General features: G+C 39.9%; 1 protein-coding gene across 1 annotated transcript in view; it reads left to right on the forward strand.

The window, feature by feature from the left end:
- TMEFF1 (transmembrane protein with EGF like and two follistatin like domains 1) overlaps nucleotides 1-16,908 on the forward strand; it is a 192,972-nt gene that overhangs the window by 173,469 nt on the left and 2,595 nt on the right. The window contains exons 6-9 of the mRNA XM_075271026.1: nucleotides 2,909-3,057; nucleotides 7,854-7,919; nucleotides 8,862-8,985; nucleotides 16,560-16,718. Coding sequence (XP_075127127.1) covers nucleotides 2,909-3,057; nucleotides 7,854-7,919; nucleotides 8,862-8,985; nucleotides 16,560-16,718 — 498 coding nt within the window. The remainder of the gene's footprint in view (nucleotides 1-2,908; nucleotides 3,058-7,853; nucleotides 7,920-8,861; nucleotides 8,986-16,559; nucleotides 16,719-16,908) is intronic.

A 16,908-nucleotide genomic window follows, 5' to 3' on the forward strand; every position in this document is an offset into this window, starting at 1 on the left:
GAAGACTTGTGTACACAAAGGAAACACTGTTACAGCTTATGTCTGCAGGCATGCTACAAGACTTTGTTTTAAATCTAAATTTATTGTTACAAAAAAAAATTTAATTGTAAAAAATATTAGTATCAGGAAAACACAAACGCATAAAAACATTTAAAAACACCAGATGTCAAACAACAAGAGTGGAGGTCGCACTGGACTGAGCAGCTCCAGCAGGTGCATAGTCTGCTAGTGGTGTAGGGGATGAAAACAGCCACAATTATTGTGTGTATAGAGAGGCCCAGTATTTTGTATATATAAATGTAAATAGGCTCCTATTGCCCACAATATCACAAGATCAGGGCACTTAATTGAAAAGTATCTGTAGCATTGCAAAGATCATACCCACATCACCACTATATAGTAAGAGCATATAAGGTAACAGAACCAATGTAAAGTTACACACACATGCCAGTATTACATAAGCCAACCTACATAGGACAAAAAATGTGAAGCATATACATAAACCACTGCTCACCAGCTGCGACCTCCACTCTGAGCCCCAACGGACCGTTTCACCCCTGCTTCTTCAGGGGTTCTAATACTGTCTATGTATTCTCTGCTCTGAGTGGCTATGCAACTATTGTATAAGGAAGGGTCTTACAGCACAAGCCACCAATATTAAGTGGGTCCAATTTTGATTTATGATGCTCCATTCTTTTATGTATACTCTAGGATGTGAGCACACACTTCTTTTTTGCCATTATAAAATAAGTAGACATTTTTTAAAGCACCCCATGTGAATATAGTAGTTAGGAATTAGATATCACTATCAACAAATAATATTATAGTTTTAGAAATAGGGATACATGAACTCATCAAATAGCTTCCACTATCCAACCTACAGTACACTGCAATCCAACCAATCAACCAAAATAAGTGCTGCCTTGGCACTCACTGAACCATAAAGCATGTCCAATAACCACTATACAGTAAATAAAGTGGTAACATTCAATAAAATTCATCTCCAGTGATGAAAATAAATTGAACATAAGAAGCGTTGGCTTCACCATACAGAGCAGGCACCTAACCATCAATGAAAACAAGCATCTGCTAGTAATTCTGATGTAGACATGTTAATCATTACAAGTAATGATTTACTGGACATCTTCCAATCACCTTTGCTGAGCTTTGTGAAGTCGACTGTATTCTCCATTGTATTAACAAATGTTTAGATGCATGAATAAAGCATACCATAGCCTTCCTAAGTGTGGAAGACATCAACAGATTCTACTGGGTAAAGGAATAGATTGCCAGTTGCAGAGAATCACATTGCCAGAAAACCATGCCACAATTTTAAGAGAAGCCGTCTTAGCCAATAATAATGCAGGAGGTGTGTCCTAGACTACCTTATACTAGACAATGTAGCTAATCTATAGTCACAGATTACAGCTCTGCCCTAAAGAATCTAAACTAAAAAGCAGCCATGCAGCAAGATTTGAGAAAAAGAAATAACAGGTCATCACTCCTGTAAGTACTGACTAGGCCTCATTCACATATCTGCATATCACATACATTCCTTTCAATGGGTTTATCCAGATGCCAGCATTTAGATCTTTTTTTTTTTTTTTTTTTTTTTACAACAGAAGCAAGTCTTTTTCACTAATGCATCACATCAATGAAAGTCTATGGGCTCATGAAAAGAACATGGACCTGATGTTTTTCATGGATCCAAAGACATGCATTAATCCTCTTGATTTCCCTACACACTTGAGACTCCTTGAAGATCAAATAGTCAGATTGCAGTTGACTGCAGGTCAGTGGGGGTTGGGTCTTGGTTTGTGAGGGGAGGGGCGTTGACTGACATGCTGGTGAAGGGAGAGTCATGCTGGTTTGGAGTCAAATCTATTGAAAAATAGATTAAGCTTGTTAAGCCACTTGCTGTCACCTTCTATCTGAGGTCCAACCTTCTGTTTGTGTCCAGATATCACCTTCAGACTGTCCCACACTTTAGAGATTCTACCCTCCCCCATCTGTAGTTCCATCTTCCGCCTGTAGATGGCTTTCCCTTCTCTGATCAGTTGTCTCAGCTGTTTTTGCATCTCCCCCAGGCCATTTTTGTCACCAGATCTAAAGATTCTCTTTTTCTCCTTGAGAAGGGCTTTAATCTCAGAGTTGACACATGGTTTGTTATTGGAGAAACACCTCACCTTTCTAGTTGATACCGTGCTGTCCACACAGAAATTAATGTAGTCCGTTATGCAGTGTGTGAGTCCCTCAATGTCACCTGGAAATGTGTCTTGAAACACTTCCCATAATGTTATATTAAAACAGTCTCTCAGAGTCTCGACACTTTCCTCTGACCAAATTTTCACTGTACAGGTAACTGCCGGTTCTCTATGCACCAGTGGAGTGTAAGTGGGTCGCAGATGTACCAGGTTGTGATCCAATCTGCCTAGGGGCGGTAGGGCAGATGAGTTATATGTATTTGAATTTTTTGTGTTATTTATACATTGATACTTAGTTGGTGCTTTGAGTTTTTGCGGGTCTTTGTTTTTTATCTAGTATTGAGATTGCTTTGGGTTTGATATTAGTATTAGAACCAGTATGAGATTGCAGTGTCCTTAGAGCCTTATTTTCTGGCTTTAGAAGAGGAGTTTGGAATTACTGACCTACGCCCACACCTTCACTGATCCCATAGTAACAATGCAACCTATTTCTATAGCTGTCTTGCCACTGGTTCCCATAGTGATAATTGATTATAGACCAGCGAATTATTTTGGTTTTTAGCTAGAACAATAAATCTGAATCAAATCAGCAGTTGTTCTCAATATGAGGCTTATTACTGACTAAAAATATTAGTGAAATTATATGAATATGTAAAGATCTCTCTCTCTATTTGACATAATCATTCTTTCATTTTCCCTGACAGGTGTGTGTGTAACATAGATTGCAGTGGACACAATTTCAATCCAGTTTGTGCCTCTGATGGAAACTCCTATTCTAATCCGTGTATGGTGAGAGAGGCGTCATGCATCAAGCAGGAGCAGATTGATGTAAAACACCTGGGAAGTTGTACAGGTACAAAATCGAAAAAAATAAAAAGCATCCAAAATGTAGCAATTCATTACAATATAACTGATGAATCCCTAGGATCCTACCGTCTAAGGGTCCATTCACACGGAGGAAAATGGTGAGGAATTTGGTGTGGAATATCAGCGCTGAAAAAAGAGCCTCCCATTGACTTCAATGGGTTTCTTTTTCTGCAGATAGATCAGTCTTTAGAGGGGGAGAAACGGAAGCTTCCTCAACAGACACAGAACGCTCTGACTCAGAAACTCGGGTTAAAACTACTCGAGGGAGATCAAGGGGTAGAGGTAGGGGTCGGGAGAGAGGAGGAAAAACTCAAACAGGGGGTTTTTTAGAACAGACATACCTCCTGAGGAACCGAAATCAACCTCAAACCCCATTGAATCCCAGATAATCAATTTGTCTTCTAAAACTATTTCTGCAGCTGAGATGTGTGTTCTTAGTAAGGGCCTATCTTTTGTTCCCAGCTCCGATTTTAATCTCTTCAACTGGGTAAGGGATTTACACCTCTTTGCCCGTAAGTTGAAGTGGAGAAGGTTTTTTCAAAGCCAAGATGAGCGATTGAGTTCGGAGCTGGGAATTCCAGTGGACCTACTCCCTGATGTTAAAATCCTGGCGGGTTTGGAGGAAGGGGGGGGTGAGACCACAGGTTTAGGCCCCTTTACTGATCTGACTGTAAAGAGTTCCAAATTACCACCTATGGGCGAACTATCCTGCATTGACATTTTCATGAAAAAGGTCTTGTCAGATCTTGAGCAGATTGGAAGCACCCATTCCCCCTTTAATTTAAGTAGGGCAGAAATGGAAGCCCTACGTAATCTAGAAAGAGATAAAGAGCTGATTGTGAAACCAGCAGATAAAGGGGGGAATGTGGTGCTTCTTGACGCTCCACAGTATATAAAGATGTGTGAATCTCTTCTTTTGCAGAGAGAAAACTATGCAATTCTTTCAAAAAATCCAACTGCTGAGTTCAGTGGTTTATTACGGTCAATATTGCAAAATGCAAAATCCTCAGGGTTGATATCAGATGATGAATATGAATTCTTGATGCCCCTTTCCCCTATGGAGGCCACGTTTTACTGTCTGCCGAAAGTCCACAAAGGCCTGTCCCCCCTAAAGGGACGACCGATAGTCTCTGGAATTGGGAGTCTATGTCAAAATGTGGGAGTATACTTAGACAAAGTTTTGAGACCATATGTTACTTCTCTTCCATCGTACATCCAAGATACAGCAGATTTATTACGTAAATTGGAGGGAGTGACTTTAGATGATGATGTCATTCTGTGTTCAATAGATGTGGAGGCATTATACTCATCGATACCACACAGATGGGGTCTGAGGGCGGTAGATCATTTTCTGCGCTCTCGGAGAAATCAATACTGTGCCCACAGTCAATTTATTTTGGATTTGCTGGAGTTCTTGCTTACACACAATTATTTTGTCTTTAATGGTAAACACTTCCACCAGCTCAGGGGCACAGCCATGGGCAATCCATGTGCCCCTACGTATGCCAACTTGCTCCTGGGCTGGTGGGAGGAGACAATTGTGTTTGCGGAAGAGAACAATGAATATACATCGAGGATTGAACTGTGGGCACGGTATATTGATGATGTCCTAGTGCTATGGAAGGGTACACTGGAATCCTTTATAGCTTTTGTGGAACATCTAAATATGAATGAAATTAATCTGTCATTTACGTTTGAGATAGGGGGCTCTTGTCTTCCTTTCTTGGATGTGCTTATCTCAAAAGGAGGGGATGGTACACTTGAGACCAAAGTGCATAGAAAGAAAACTGCCACAAACTCATTTCTCCATTGGACTAGTAGCCACCCTTATTCCCAAAAAAGAGGGATCCCTCATGGACAATACATGAGACTGAGGAGAAATTGCACGGGGGGGCAGGACTTTGTGGACCAGGCGGCAGATTTAAGAACGAGATTTATAAAACGTGGATACCTGGATCATATTTTGAAGAAAGCTTATAAGTCATCCTGTAACCAGGATCGCTCCCAATTGTTGAAGGTGAAACCAAAAGTTAAAGACGGGGAAAAGATTACCCGAATTGTTGGCACCTTTGACAATGGGGCACCGCAAGTACGAGACATTTTACAACGCCATTGGGACATATTAACTATGGACCCCTTAATTAAAAAAGCAATTGGAGATAGACCTTTGATCACGTTTCGTAAGGGGAGGTCGATTAAAGATAGATTGGTACATAGTCACTTTAATGTTGAAAAAGCACCTACTTGGTTGGCCCCACCAAAAGGCTGCTACAGATGTAGCGGCTGTTCCTTCTGTCCATTCCTACAGACTGGTAAAGAATTCTATTCTGAAAACCTAAAAAAGAACTTCTCTATTAGACACTTTATATCATGTCGAACGAGGGGAGTGATTTACAAAATCACATGTGCATGTGGATTGGAATATGTAGGGAAAACGAACAGAGAACTGAGGAGAAGGATGGGGGAACATTTGGGTGATATACGGAATAAAAGAGATACACCGGTTGCGAGACATGTGAATACATCACACGAGGGGAATCCAAATTGTTTGAAATTTATGGGGATTGATGTTGTGAAGCCAAACCCAAGAGGGGGAGATTGGTATAAAAGGACTTTGCAGTGCGAAGCAAGATGGATCTTTAGATTAGACCGAGACTCCTAGGGGGTTAAATGAACAACTGAATTTCTGTTGTTTTATTTGAGTTATGATAAAAAATAGGGGGGAGGGTGTTTCTTGAATCTTTTCATATTAAAAGATGATGTGAGTAGGTTATCGGGAGACTATTATATTTTCTTTGGTTCAATACAAAATGTAAATTAAACTGATGTACAACTGGCTAATAATGCTCTAGGAGCAATAATTACGGCTCCAAGTGTATTTTGTTTTCCTCCTCAGGAGAGCCTTGAGTATATTTGATAAGAAGGTGTGAGCTGGGGGTGGGATTATGTTAAAATACTATCCACTGGGGCTTGTGAGTAAGGTCTGGTGATTTCCCCATTGTTTTTCTATGAAGGGGTGGAACAGGAGCCAGAAGGGGTGGAGCCAAACCATAAACGGCCAACCCCCTCACTTCCCAGGAAGGGTATGGGATGCCGTGTGAATTACATACAGCTCGGCTGATATTGAGAAGCGGAGCTGTAGAAAGTGCGCATGCGTGGGTACGGTACGCCGGGCACGCATGCGCAGCTCTGGATGTCGGCACTCCGATGTGAAAGAGGCGAAAAGAGATGACGCGGTCCCGCAATACGTCATCATTAAGCGCCGAAATGGCGCGAAATTCGCGAGTACGCTGCTGAGGGGCTCACTGTCTGTGAAGAGGTAGGCGGAGCTGGAGAGGCCTTTTAAAGAGAGCAGGTAGCGTTCATCTTTTGCTATCATAGTTATCAATGGTAGTCATGTTAGTTGGCTCTGTGTAGTTAAACTAGTCTCACCACTGTGGGCAGGCATGGTAGTACTTGGACACTTCTAAGCACTGTTAAGGTCCCCTGATGACTGGCGCAAGACGGTGCCAAGAAACGCGTAGGGACTAGGGAATTTTCATTAGACCAGGGCTGTACAGGGGCAGATGTGGACTGCCCTTGTCAGGGCAGGAGTCTTTGGGGTCTTGAGGGTATTGTTTAGACGCTAATGTAGGGAGAACATTCCCGCTGTACCCTCGATCCTGTTATTTCTCCTGCCTGCTACACTGACCTGGTAAGACCGTTTCATTTTATATCTTTGATTGACGGTTGTAATACTGCAACATGGGTGAGAATTGAATTCACTCCTCTGTGAGTGTTATTTTCTTGACTATTTTATGTTTCTTAAACAGGAATTTATACACTGTGGTAAGGGATCATTTTTTAAAGATATACTAATAAATGTTATGTTTTAAGTATGGGCATCAGTGCTAGCATATACATTAGATCAATGATCACTAAAATATACAACTAAATACAACAGAGGTCTCTGAGGAGTATAAACGATTTATTATTGTTATTATTTATATAGCACCATTAATTCCATGGTGCTTTACATTTGGGGGTTTACATACAGTACGCAAAATATACAGACAAATATAATACTAACAGTGACCGACTGGCGCAGGGCATTTGCAATGAAGGTATGTTGTTCAAAGATAATGTATGACAGCACACTAGTTATTACAGAGCCTTAGACACATGTTTGCCTTATGATCCCTCTGTAAGACCCTATAGGGATGAATACTTCTGTAGTATGACATTAATTTTAATCCATATGATCCGTGAGAAGAAAAAAAATCTCTATGGCTAAGGCCCCACTGGGTGGAAACGCAGTGCTAAAGCGCTGCGGGAAGAATTGCAGCGTGAACGCATTGCGGTTCTTCCCGCAGCACTTTCAACAGAAAGTTCACAGAGTTTTCTTCCGCGTACTTTCTGTTACAATTATATCTATAGGAAAGCCACCAGCTTTTTCGTAGATATAATTGACATTCTGTGATTTTTCAAAACCGTAACGGTTTTGGAAATCACAGCGTGTGCGCACTGCGATTTTTTTCTGCAAAAAAGGGCATGGGATTCGCATGAATCCCATGCACTTTGCAAGTACTGTAAAACGTTGCGATCCAGCGGCCAAATGGCGGCGTTTCCGGCCAGTGGGTCCCCGGCCTAAAAGTGTGTAAATTTAGAAATGCAGTGCAAGTCCATTGTAGGTTATAGGTTCCCTATCATGGATGTACTGTATATACTGGTAACAAGTGGTCCCTTATCTTGTAAGCAAACAGAGGTTCTCATATGTCTTAATTTTATTTTTTTAATATTCAGCCACAGATGAAACCAACCCAGTTGGAAAAAAAGATGATGGCCTACAGTATCGCCCGGAGGTGAAAGGTAGGCTTCCTCCAGTTTTGGACTTGAAGACACCATACTTAAAATTCTTCACTCTCCTCTCATTTTCCACTCATCTGTCTTTATTTCTGCATCCACAACTGAACACATCTGCATTGGAGCACAATCCCAGTGTAAATGTTAGGATCATATTTTAACAACAGCGGGTTGTTGCTGCAGAATTCTGCTATTTTATGATCCACATTCAATTTACTGGACAAAGAATATTTGTAGTTATATCTACAGACATGTCTCAGGCTGTCATGGCCCTGCAGTTACTTCTGAAATATACATTTGGGTAAGTCATGTTATGGAAGAGAATAAAATAATATGAACTGAAAACTAATCTCAATCCACCCACTATAAATATAGCTCTGTAACATGAAGGGGAACGACAAATGTAATCGTACAGCCAATGAAACCTGGAGATTCTAAAGTCATTGACACATGGTAGAGCTCTGTTATTGATGTAATATGTAGAATTAAAACTCTTTGAATATTGTATAAAGTAATATCTTCTGTTCTCTTCCCCTTTCTTCTGCAGTTCTTCAGATTTTTATGATAGAATTATAACATAGAACACTCATTTATGTATAATGTACATAACATATCGGGATGGTTCACAATGAACTATGCTTTTTTTGTTATTTCTAGTGAGATCTATGAGAATAATAATTAAGCGGAGTGTACTATAGAGTAGTATTATTTATCTGCTCCTGATCCTAAATTACCATTTATTGACTGTTGCTTATACAACGCTCAGGACTGAAACCTCCCAGCATTTCTTACTGATTCAGTGTCTAGACTGACCTTATTATGGGGATTTGCAAAATATGTTTTTTTTCTTTGATATGGATACCTATGTGTAATGTGTGCCAGCATATGTCTCAATACACCTATATTATTATGCTGTTTCCCATTTGTAACATTAGTTTTGTTTGTTAGATTCCAGTGATCAAAGGGAAGATGACTACTTGGGAAATTACATGCCGTGCTCTGAAAACTATAATGGATATTGTGTGCATGGGACGTGCGAGTTAAGCTATCCAACACAGAAAGCATCATGCCGGTAAGTTAGAGGAAAAATGTAATTTTAAAGTATGTTTACAAGATTTATTTTATACTGGATGCCTATTTTGGTACTTGTCAGTGACACTGGTTGTACAAGATAGTTCCTGCTTATTAAAGTATAACTAACCTTTTTTTACTGGTTTTAGTCCAAATAAATATAGCATTTGTAATATACTTTATTAAAGAAAAACATCTCTTCTTCACTTATCTGCCTCCTATTGCCTCTGAGCAAATCTGTACAACAAAACTTTACGAAGGGGGGGGGGAGGGGGGGAGGCAGAGGGATTCTTTTTCACAACACAGCTGGGTTATGAAGAATTACTATCCAGCCGACTAGAAATCTAATATAAATGCAGATCAGATAATATGCACATGCTTGTAGAGAATGGACTCAGTGTTATCTGTGTGTTTACATAGAGAGATAACAGACTGCAATTAGTTGGACTGATTGTTCTGCCAGCAGAGCTGTAGATAACAGTGAGAGCAGTGAGTGACGTCACTTATCCTATCACACAGGTCCGATGCTATGGAAACGCTGTGTAAACAATAGGAGAAATAAGTTCACATAAAAGGCAAACAAAGCAGCATTTCTAAATCAATATATTTAAGAAACGTCTTCAGTTTACATAAGCTATCAGTATACATAGGATTCTTGAGACGGGAATGCCCCTTTAAAGACACAGGCACTTTTCTTTAGTGAAGTATATAGTGAAGTATCTGCACTATTAATTTATGAAAAAATAAACAAAAACACATTACTCTTCAATACTGGACATGTCTTTTATATACAAATTGAAGTAGTCACACATTTAAAGGAGATGTACTGTATTAAAGGGACCGTTTACTTCATTGCCTCTATCCACATGCCATTATTTTCTTTATCCCCATAATCTGGTCTCTCAGCCTCTCACTTCTACCAAGTCCGTTCTCTCTACACTGCGTGGACGAGGTCCAACCATACCGAAACGGCTGTCCGTAGCTGAGAAACTGACTTGGTAAAAATCCCACATTATATAGTAAAAATAAGGACCGAAGAACACAGGACTGCGCTTCACCCGTTCAAATTAGGCTGAATAGACAGATTTATTAAGGTTCATACACAATGCGTTTCAAGTCAAAGGACTCTTTTTCAAGTGCATCAGAACCATATCCTATGTAGGTGGATCATTGCTGGAGAAGACTGAACCAGTACAGAAGGAGGCGGGGACATGTCTATTCATCCTAATTTGAACGGGTGAAGCGCAGTCCTGTGTTCTTCGGTCCTTATCTTTACTTATACACCACTGGTGATTGGGCACTGCAGCTGAATATCCTCGAGGGAGGAACCCCCTAGTAAATGGTTCCATTGCCAAACCGACAGTTGTGATCTCTCACAAGCCGGAAAGGTGAGAGTGACAACTATATTGTAAATATTTAACACTTTTTTTTATAAATTACTACACCATATACAGCGCGGTGCTGTCTACTTTATATCTTCACACATTATGCAGTAAAGGCTTCTGGGAAAGTCGGGCATGATGTTCAGGGTGCTTCCTTTAGAGGCCAGCATAACAGAGGCACTGTCTCCCTATTTACATCTTGGGAGACAGATTTGCATATTCCTCCCTTATTTTCTTTAGTAAATGAGACAACCATGTTAAGGTAGATCTGTCAGATTAATACGAGTCTATTTGTATTCATAAGGAGAGAGTTTCCCACTTCTCCCCAACCTTCAGTCTTCTGTATACAAGTGCATAAAATCCACTTTATTCAGATCAGGACATTCCTGAATTTGCTTTTATTGTGGACAGTCCTAGAAATTGTATAAGCATCCCCTTAGTAGCACAGAGAAGTTAGAAGAAAATGTTCTATATCATATTGTGCTCCAGAAGGATGCATGTTAATGGAAAGAATGGTATCCAGACATGACATCACTTCCAATAGTTTTTGTGGCAAGTTATCACCTTGGAATGATTTATCAGATTCAAGTTGAAGATTCTTATATCTGTACTGTTTCCTGTGACATCTATTGCATTAAATGCGTTGCCTGTATAATAAATAAAAATTGTACATTGGACAAAAGATAGTTTTTTGACTTTATGAAACAACATGCGCTACTACACTATTCAATAAAAAGATACTTACAGGGTTTTGATGAGGAGCATCAGTGGTAGATGTATACAATTACATTGAAGTCATTTCATTAAGTAATAGGATTGTTCACATACCCTATAGCTGATGATGTAGCTCAGTAGATTTTTAATATAAAAATGATGATACTTAGGCTGGGGCTACACAGCTTCTTTTGGCAGAGTGATAGCCACAACAAATGATAGTGAATTCAGACAGGCAGAAATCTGACAGGTTTGGATCTCTGCCAGTTGTTGGATACAGTCATGCCACCTTTCAGGTTTACATTCTATATAGTATAACACAGTAGTACAACATTGTGATCATGTGTCTCTACATGTTGCTTTATAGACCTAGCTTTAGTAGTACACACCATCATTCTGTATGTACATGTTGTTTAACATTCTGCTTGCTCTTATGTCACCAGGCCAATTCTACAGGGCATCCTGTACTGTGTCCTCTACACAAGTGACAGTTTAGCCCATAGCAACCAATCTGATTTTTTTTCTATTATTTTTCAGAGATGGCCTAAAAATATAAGAAGTACTCTGATAGATTGATATGGGTGGCAGTGCCACTTTATATGCTTGAAAACCAAAGTGTATTACAGAGAAACAAATGCAAGAATGCTGCAAAAACTATAGATCCCTTTTGAATATATTTAATGGAATTGGATCTAAAAATACTTTTACACGAGAAACCATTCTCACGCAGCTTTTATGCTGGTTTTTTTTTAACTTATTTTCAGACCTAGAGGACACAATTCTTTTCTTCTGTTTTCTATCATGAAGTAAATGTTTTTATGGGAACAGGACAGATTCCAATGTTTCTTTTGAACAATCACGTCTGTACCAAAGGCTTTCATTTATACATAAGACTGGTATAAATATGGACGCTCAGAGTGCAGCCTTCTTCATGCACCAGTGCTTCCTCCACCACACTTCTTGCTTGGATGTCTAGTTCAGGTTTCATGGTTGTCAGGTTTTGATATCTGTACCTGCAACTATGGATTTTAAAGGGAATAATATACATTGGCAGCTTCCTTGAAGTAAATGCTGCTCACATCTTACTCGCTCAGAATAGTCCATCAATGTAAGAAAAGCTGCATTAGATGTATTTATGGAAAAGAACTGGATTCAGATTTACTGTAGCGAGGTAAGGATAAAGAAAATATAAAGAAAGTTACATTGAATTAACTTATTATACCCTAATGTAAAGTTGGTGACACTAAATAGATGTTGTCAGCTGAAACGCCAATTTTGGCAGGACAATTTGACCATCTAATGTGTTTGATGGCCTTGCAACTTTCCCTGACAGCAGATGATATGCGACTACTAGAGATTTCTGTCAGTGGCCATTCTCTGACATGGAGCAGGCAGCTGGTTGGCTTGGGCCACCTCTAAGGTCATTATCATAACTGTCTCCCCGGTCTTCAACCTTTATCTCCCATACAAGGATCTGGTCTTCAGTGAAGGGAGTCTGCCAGGCCAATACCTCCTGAAGTGATTTCATAAAAGATGAGTAGGAATGGCAAAACACCACAGAAAATGCATAAAAATAAAGAGTGTACAAGACTAAAACCATGATGAACAAATTAACAGACTAAAACAGAAGCCAAGTAAAACACAAGAACCAAGGACAGGACTACAAGACAGGTGCCAGAGGTATACAACAGAATGCACAGGGAATAGACAGGTACCAGAGGTATATAGCAGTGTGAGCCAAGGGAACAAACAAGTATCAGAGGTATATTGCAGAAAGCCCAGGACCAAACATGTATCAAGTATATGCAGAAAGCCTAGGGGCCAAACAGATACCTGAGGTATATGGCAGAACAACCAGGGGCCATACAGGTATCAAAAGGTAGGTAGCAGAAACCCCAGGGGTCAAACAGGTACCAGAGGTAAATTGCAGAAAGCCCAGTGACAAAACAAGTACAGGAGGTATATTGCAGAAAGCCAGGGGCCAAACAGTTCATAGAGATAAAAACAGTCACAGCTGGGCTAACATGAAAAAACAAGACCGACAAAGACTCTAGTATAAAACAACCGAACTGCATGCATGAAAACAAAACTCAGATACAAAACTCAGAATCCAGATATCAAACAGGAGAGACAGACAGATAAAACAGCAGAATGTGTGGATCACAACATATTATTCAGCCAAAGTTGGACTAGAGACACACAGGGATTGGTAGGAGGAAGTTTAGCAAGTGCAAACACTAATAAATAAAGAGACAGGAACAAAACTCAAAAGTAGCCAGTAAGCTTGGTATGCTAAGAAATGCAGTAAGTCAATACATACAGAGCACAGGCATTACAAGAACACATGCAAGTATGCAAGTGTATGGGGAAATTGAGACCAACAACTGTTGGCTAAAAGATCACTCAGCTTATATAATATGTGTGGTGTATGGTCAGCACACAAGGGCTTCAACAGTTGAGATCCTATGTTAAGATGAAGTGAAACCCACTGCAGTTCAATATATGAAAAATATTGTTGCTCAGCCTGGTGGTTCACCAGTATTAGTAAATATGTCTTAATGTGTTTAGTATGACAATACTGTATTGACTTAAAAACCCTAGATTTACTGTATTTTGTTGTTTAGAGGGGTTCTCTGTGAATGTATAAAAAGTATAAACGCCAGATATACATACTGGTAAAATTTGGCCCTTTGTCATTGTTAGCTGCCAAATATGAGGATTGAAGTCAAAGTAAAAATTTTCAAAGTGAATATATTATAGAGATAGATCACGTCTATGGTTTAGTTATTTAAGAGCTGTTTATAAATTTTATGAGAACCCCTTTAAGGTGGAAACTGTAAAATGTTTTCTAGCAATAAAGCTGCTGACACATTTCCATTTTGCATCTTGTTTAATCTCTTAATCTTATCGAGGAAAACTAGCGCTGTATGATATTGTCATTTTAATATAAGTCTCTAAAATAGATGTATTTGAGTGCCGTTAGCAAAAGAGATGCCTGCCGGGCAAAATATCTCAGACCTGCTAAGCCTTAAATTTTACTTCTACTGCGGCTTTTATGATTAAGATGTAGAATGACTACATTTAATACAAAGATGAAATATCCAAATAAATATACGGTAATAGCACTGGCAGTGGAAATCAATAATTCAGTGTATACTTTTCCCAATAAACATACACTTGAAATAAACATGAGCTTGGCTCAGTCATGCTTTTTGTCCTTCATTTTGGTTGACCCAAGAATACTTTTATCCAAAACTTAAGGAATAATGTATAACAAAATTTAACCATCTTCAGAGCCTAATAACTAGATAGATAGAATGGTGTAACCAGCAAAGACTGGGCCCACCAGCAAACTTTTGACTTGGGGCCCACCTCCACAGCATAGCGCCCCTTTCCTGGCCCCCACACAGTATAACACCCCACTTTAAAGTCCCAAAGTGGCCTTCAGACAGTATGTCCCACCGTGGCCCCTGCACACACTATTATGACCCATAGAAGCCCTTGCACACACACTATTATGCCCCATAGTGACCCCTGCACACACTATTGGGTCCCATAGTGGCCCCATGCACACAGTATTATGGCCCATAGTTGCTCCTGTACACAGTATTATGCCCCATAATGACCCCTGCACATAGTATTATGCCCCATAGTGACTCCTGCACACAGTATTATGCCTCATAGTGGCCCCTGAACACTGTATTATTCCCCATAGTGGCTCCTGTACACAGTATTATCCCCCATAGTGGTCCCTTCAGATAGTACTATCCTCCATTGTGGACCACCCATGAACAATTATTATACTCTGGTAGTCTTTTCAGATCCCAGAGTAATAATGATCAGAAACCAAGAGGAGGATACAGACATAAAAACCACTGTTACTTACCTCTCCCTGGCTCTGGCATATTCTGTGCTGATTTCGGTCCACTTCAATGTTGGTATAGACATCAGGTGAGCCAAGCCAGCATCGCTGCGCATAATGATGCCAGCCTGGCCGACATGTCACGTGGATCATTATAAAAAAAGGCCCGAAGACTGCCAGAGTGCAGGAGCGGTAAGTAAGTATTTTTTATGCTCCCTCTCCTCCCCTGAATCTCTGATCATTATACACTGGGGTCTGAAAAGACTCCAGAGTATAATCATAGCAGTGTTTGTTGGGGTTACTCTTTACATAGAAGATGGGACAGGAAGAAGGCTGCTGAAAAACATACAGCTAACTACTGTTACACACTTCTACTCTGGGAAGAATATGCAAATCTGATTTCCATGATGTAATTAGGAAGACAGTTTGCTGCCTCAGTATTGCAAACCAATAGAGGGCGCTCACTGGAATGTGCAAGCCTGTCTCGATTGAGAGACTATACCTGGTATATACCTGGTAATAATCCCAGCGTCTTCCTAAGGAGTGACAATATCCCCTTAACCCTGTCTAAGCCTCTCACGTCTACCAGGTTATAGTCCTCTCTACATCGGGCTGAAGAGATCCAACCAGATCGAAACAGCTGTCGTCGATTGAGAGACTATACCTGGTAATAATCCCAGCGTCATTGCAAAACAAAGGCCTCTTGGAAGGTCGGGCATGATGCTAAAGGGAGCAGCCATTATTGGGTTGTTTCACTGGAATCCTGTCATAAGACAGACTTGCACATTCCAGTGAGCGCCCTCTATTGGTTTGCAATACTGAGACAGCAAACTGTCTTCCTAATTACATCATGGAAGGCAGATTTGCATATTCTTCCCATAGTTCCTTGCAAAGTGGAGTGCTAAAGGCTTAACAAGTCTCCACACACCTATATGGTGGTCTCTCCCTAAGGAGTGACAATATCCCCTTAACACTTCTACTCTGTGAGTGAGGGAGCCCTTCTAAGATGGCTCTGCTTCATATAACAGGCCATCAGTGCACACAATAGAGCAATAAATCAATTTACGCCCTACCCATGCCCTCTTCTCTCAATAGAGTTCTGTGTGTGATCTGTATAGATTCCATGTAAACAAACAGGTTGAGTTTTTTGGTGAGTAGATACTATATATAGGTTTGAATGTGGTGCTCCTATCACTTCCCCTAAGCAGGATCTCCCTCCCTCACCCATTTCCCTCTTATGTTGATTACTGGTTTTTATACCCATTTTTTTTCTTCTACAGACATGTTAACTTTGTCTTGGTAATTGTTTCCTCGCATTATCTTTGCTTTGCTCTGTCTGTTTTATACTCCTTTTTTATATCTTTCAATAAATACCTTTGAAGCTAAATGCATAGTCTGAGTTTTAGTTTGGAGTTACAGTTAAAAGCATAATGATTATAACATTGCATGAGAATATTCTTTTAGTGTTTGGTGGAGGCCCAGCACTACCAACACTGATGATCTTGTGACATGTCTTTAAGACATGATAACATAGAAAACAGATAAAAAGATGAAAGAAAAAAGCAGAACTATTTAAAGATAGTGTGGTGTAATGTAGTATGCTTCTTTCCTCCCCAGGTGTGAATCAGGATACACAGGACAATACTGTGACAAGACAGATTTTAACATACTGTATGTGGTGCCAAGCAGACAGAAGCTTACTCATGTCCTCATTGCAGCCATCATTGGAGCCGTACAAATCGCCATTATAGTTGCCATTGTTATGTGCATAACAAGGTACATATTTATGTTTTTCTTCATGCACTGTAAAGTCTTACATTGTATTCTGTACATTTAATTGCAGTGACCCTTACCTATGAGATCTTAACTTAGACTCTGCAAATTTATTCTATAATATTTTAGATATACACTGAGGCATAAAATGAAAGGCTTTGTACACCTTTGACATAGAGAGATGATTTTTTAT

This window comes from Leptodactylus fuscus, chromosome 4 (assembly GCF_031893055.1).
Source record: "Leptodactylus fuscus isolate aLepFus1 chromosome 4, aLepFus1.hap2, whole genome shotgun sequence".
Taxonomy (NCBI): domain Eukaryota; kingdom Metazoa; phylum Chordata; class Amphibia; order Anura; family Leptodactylidae; genus Leptodactylus; species Leptodactylus fuscus.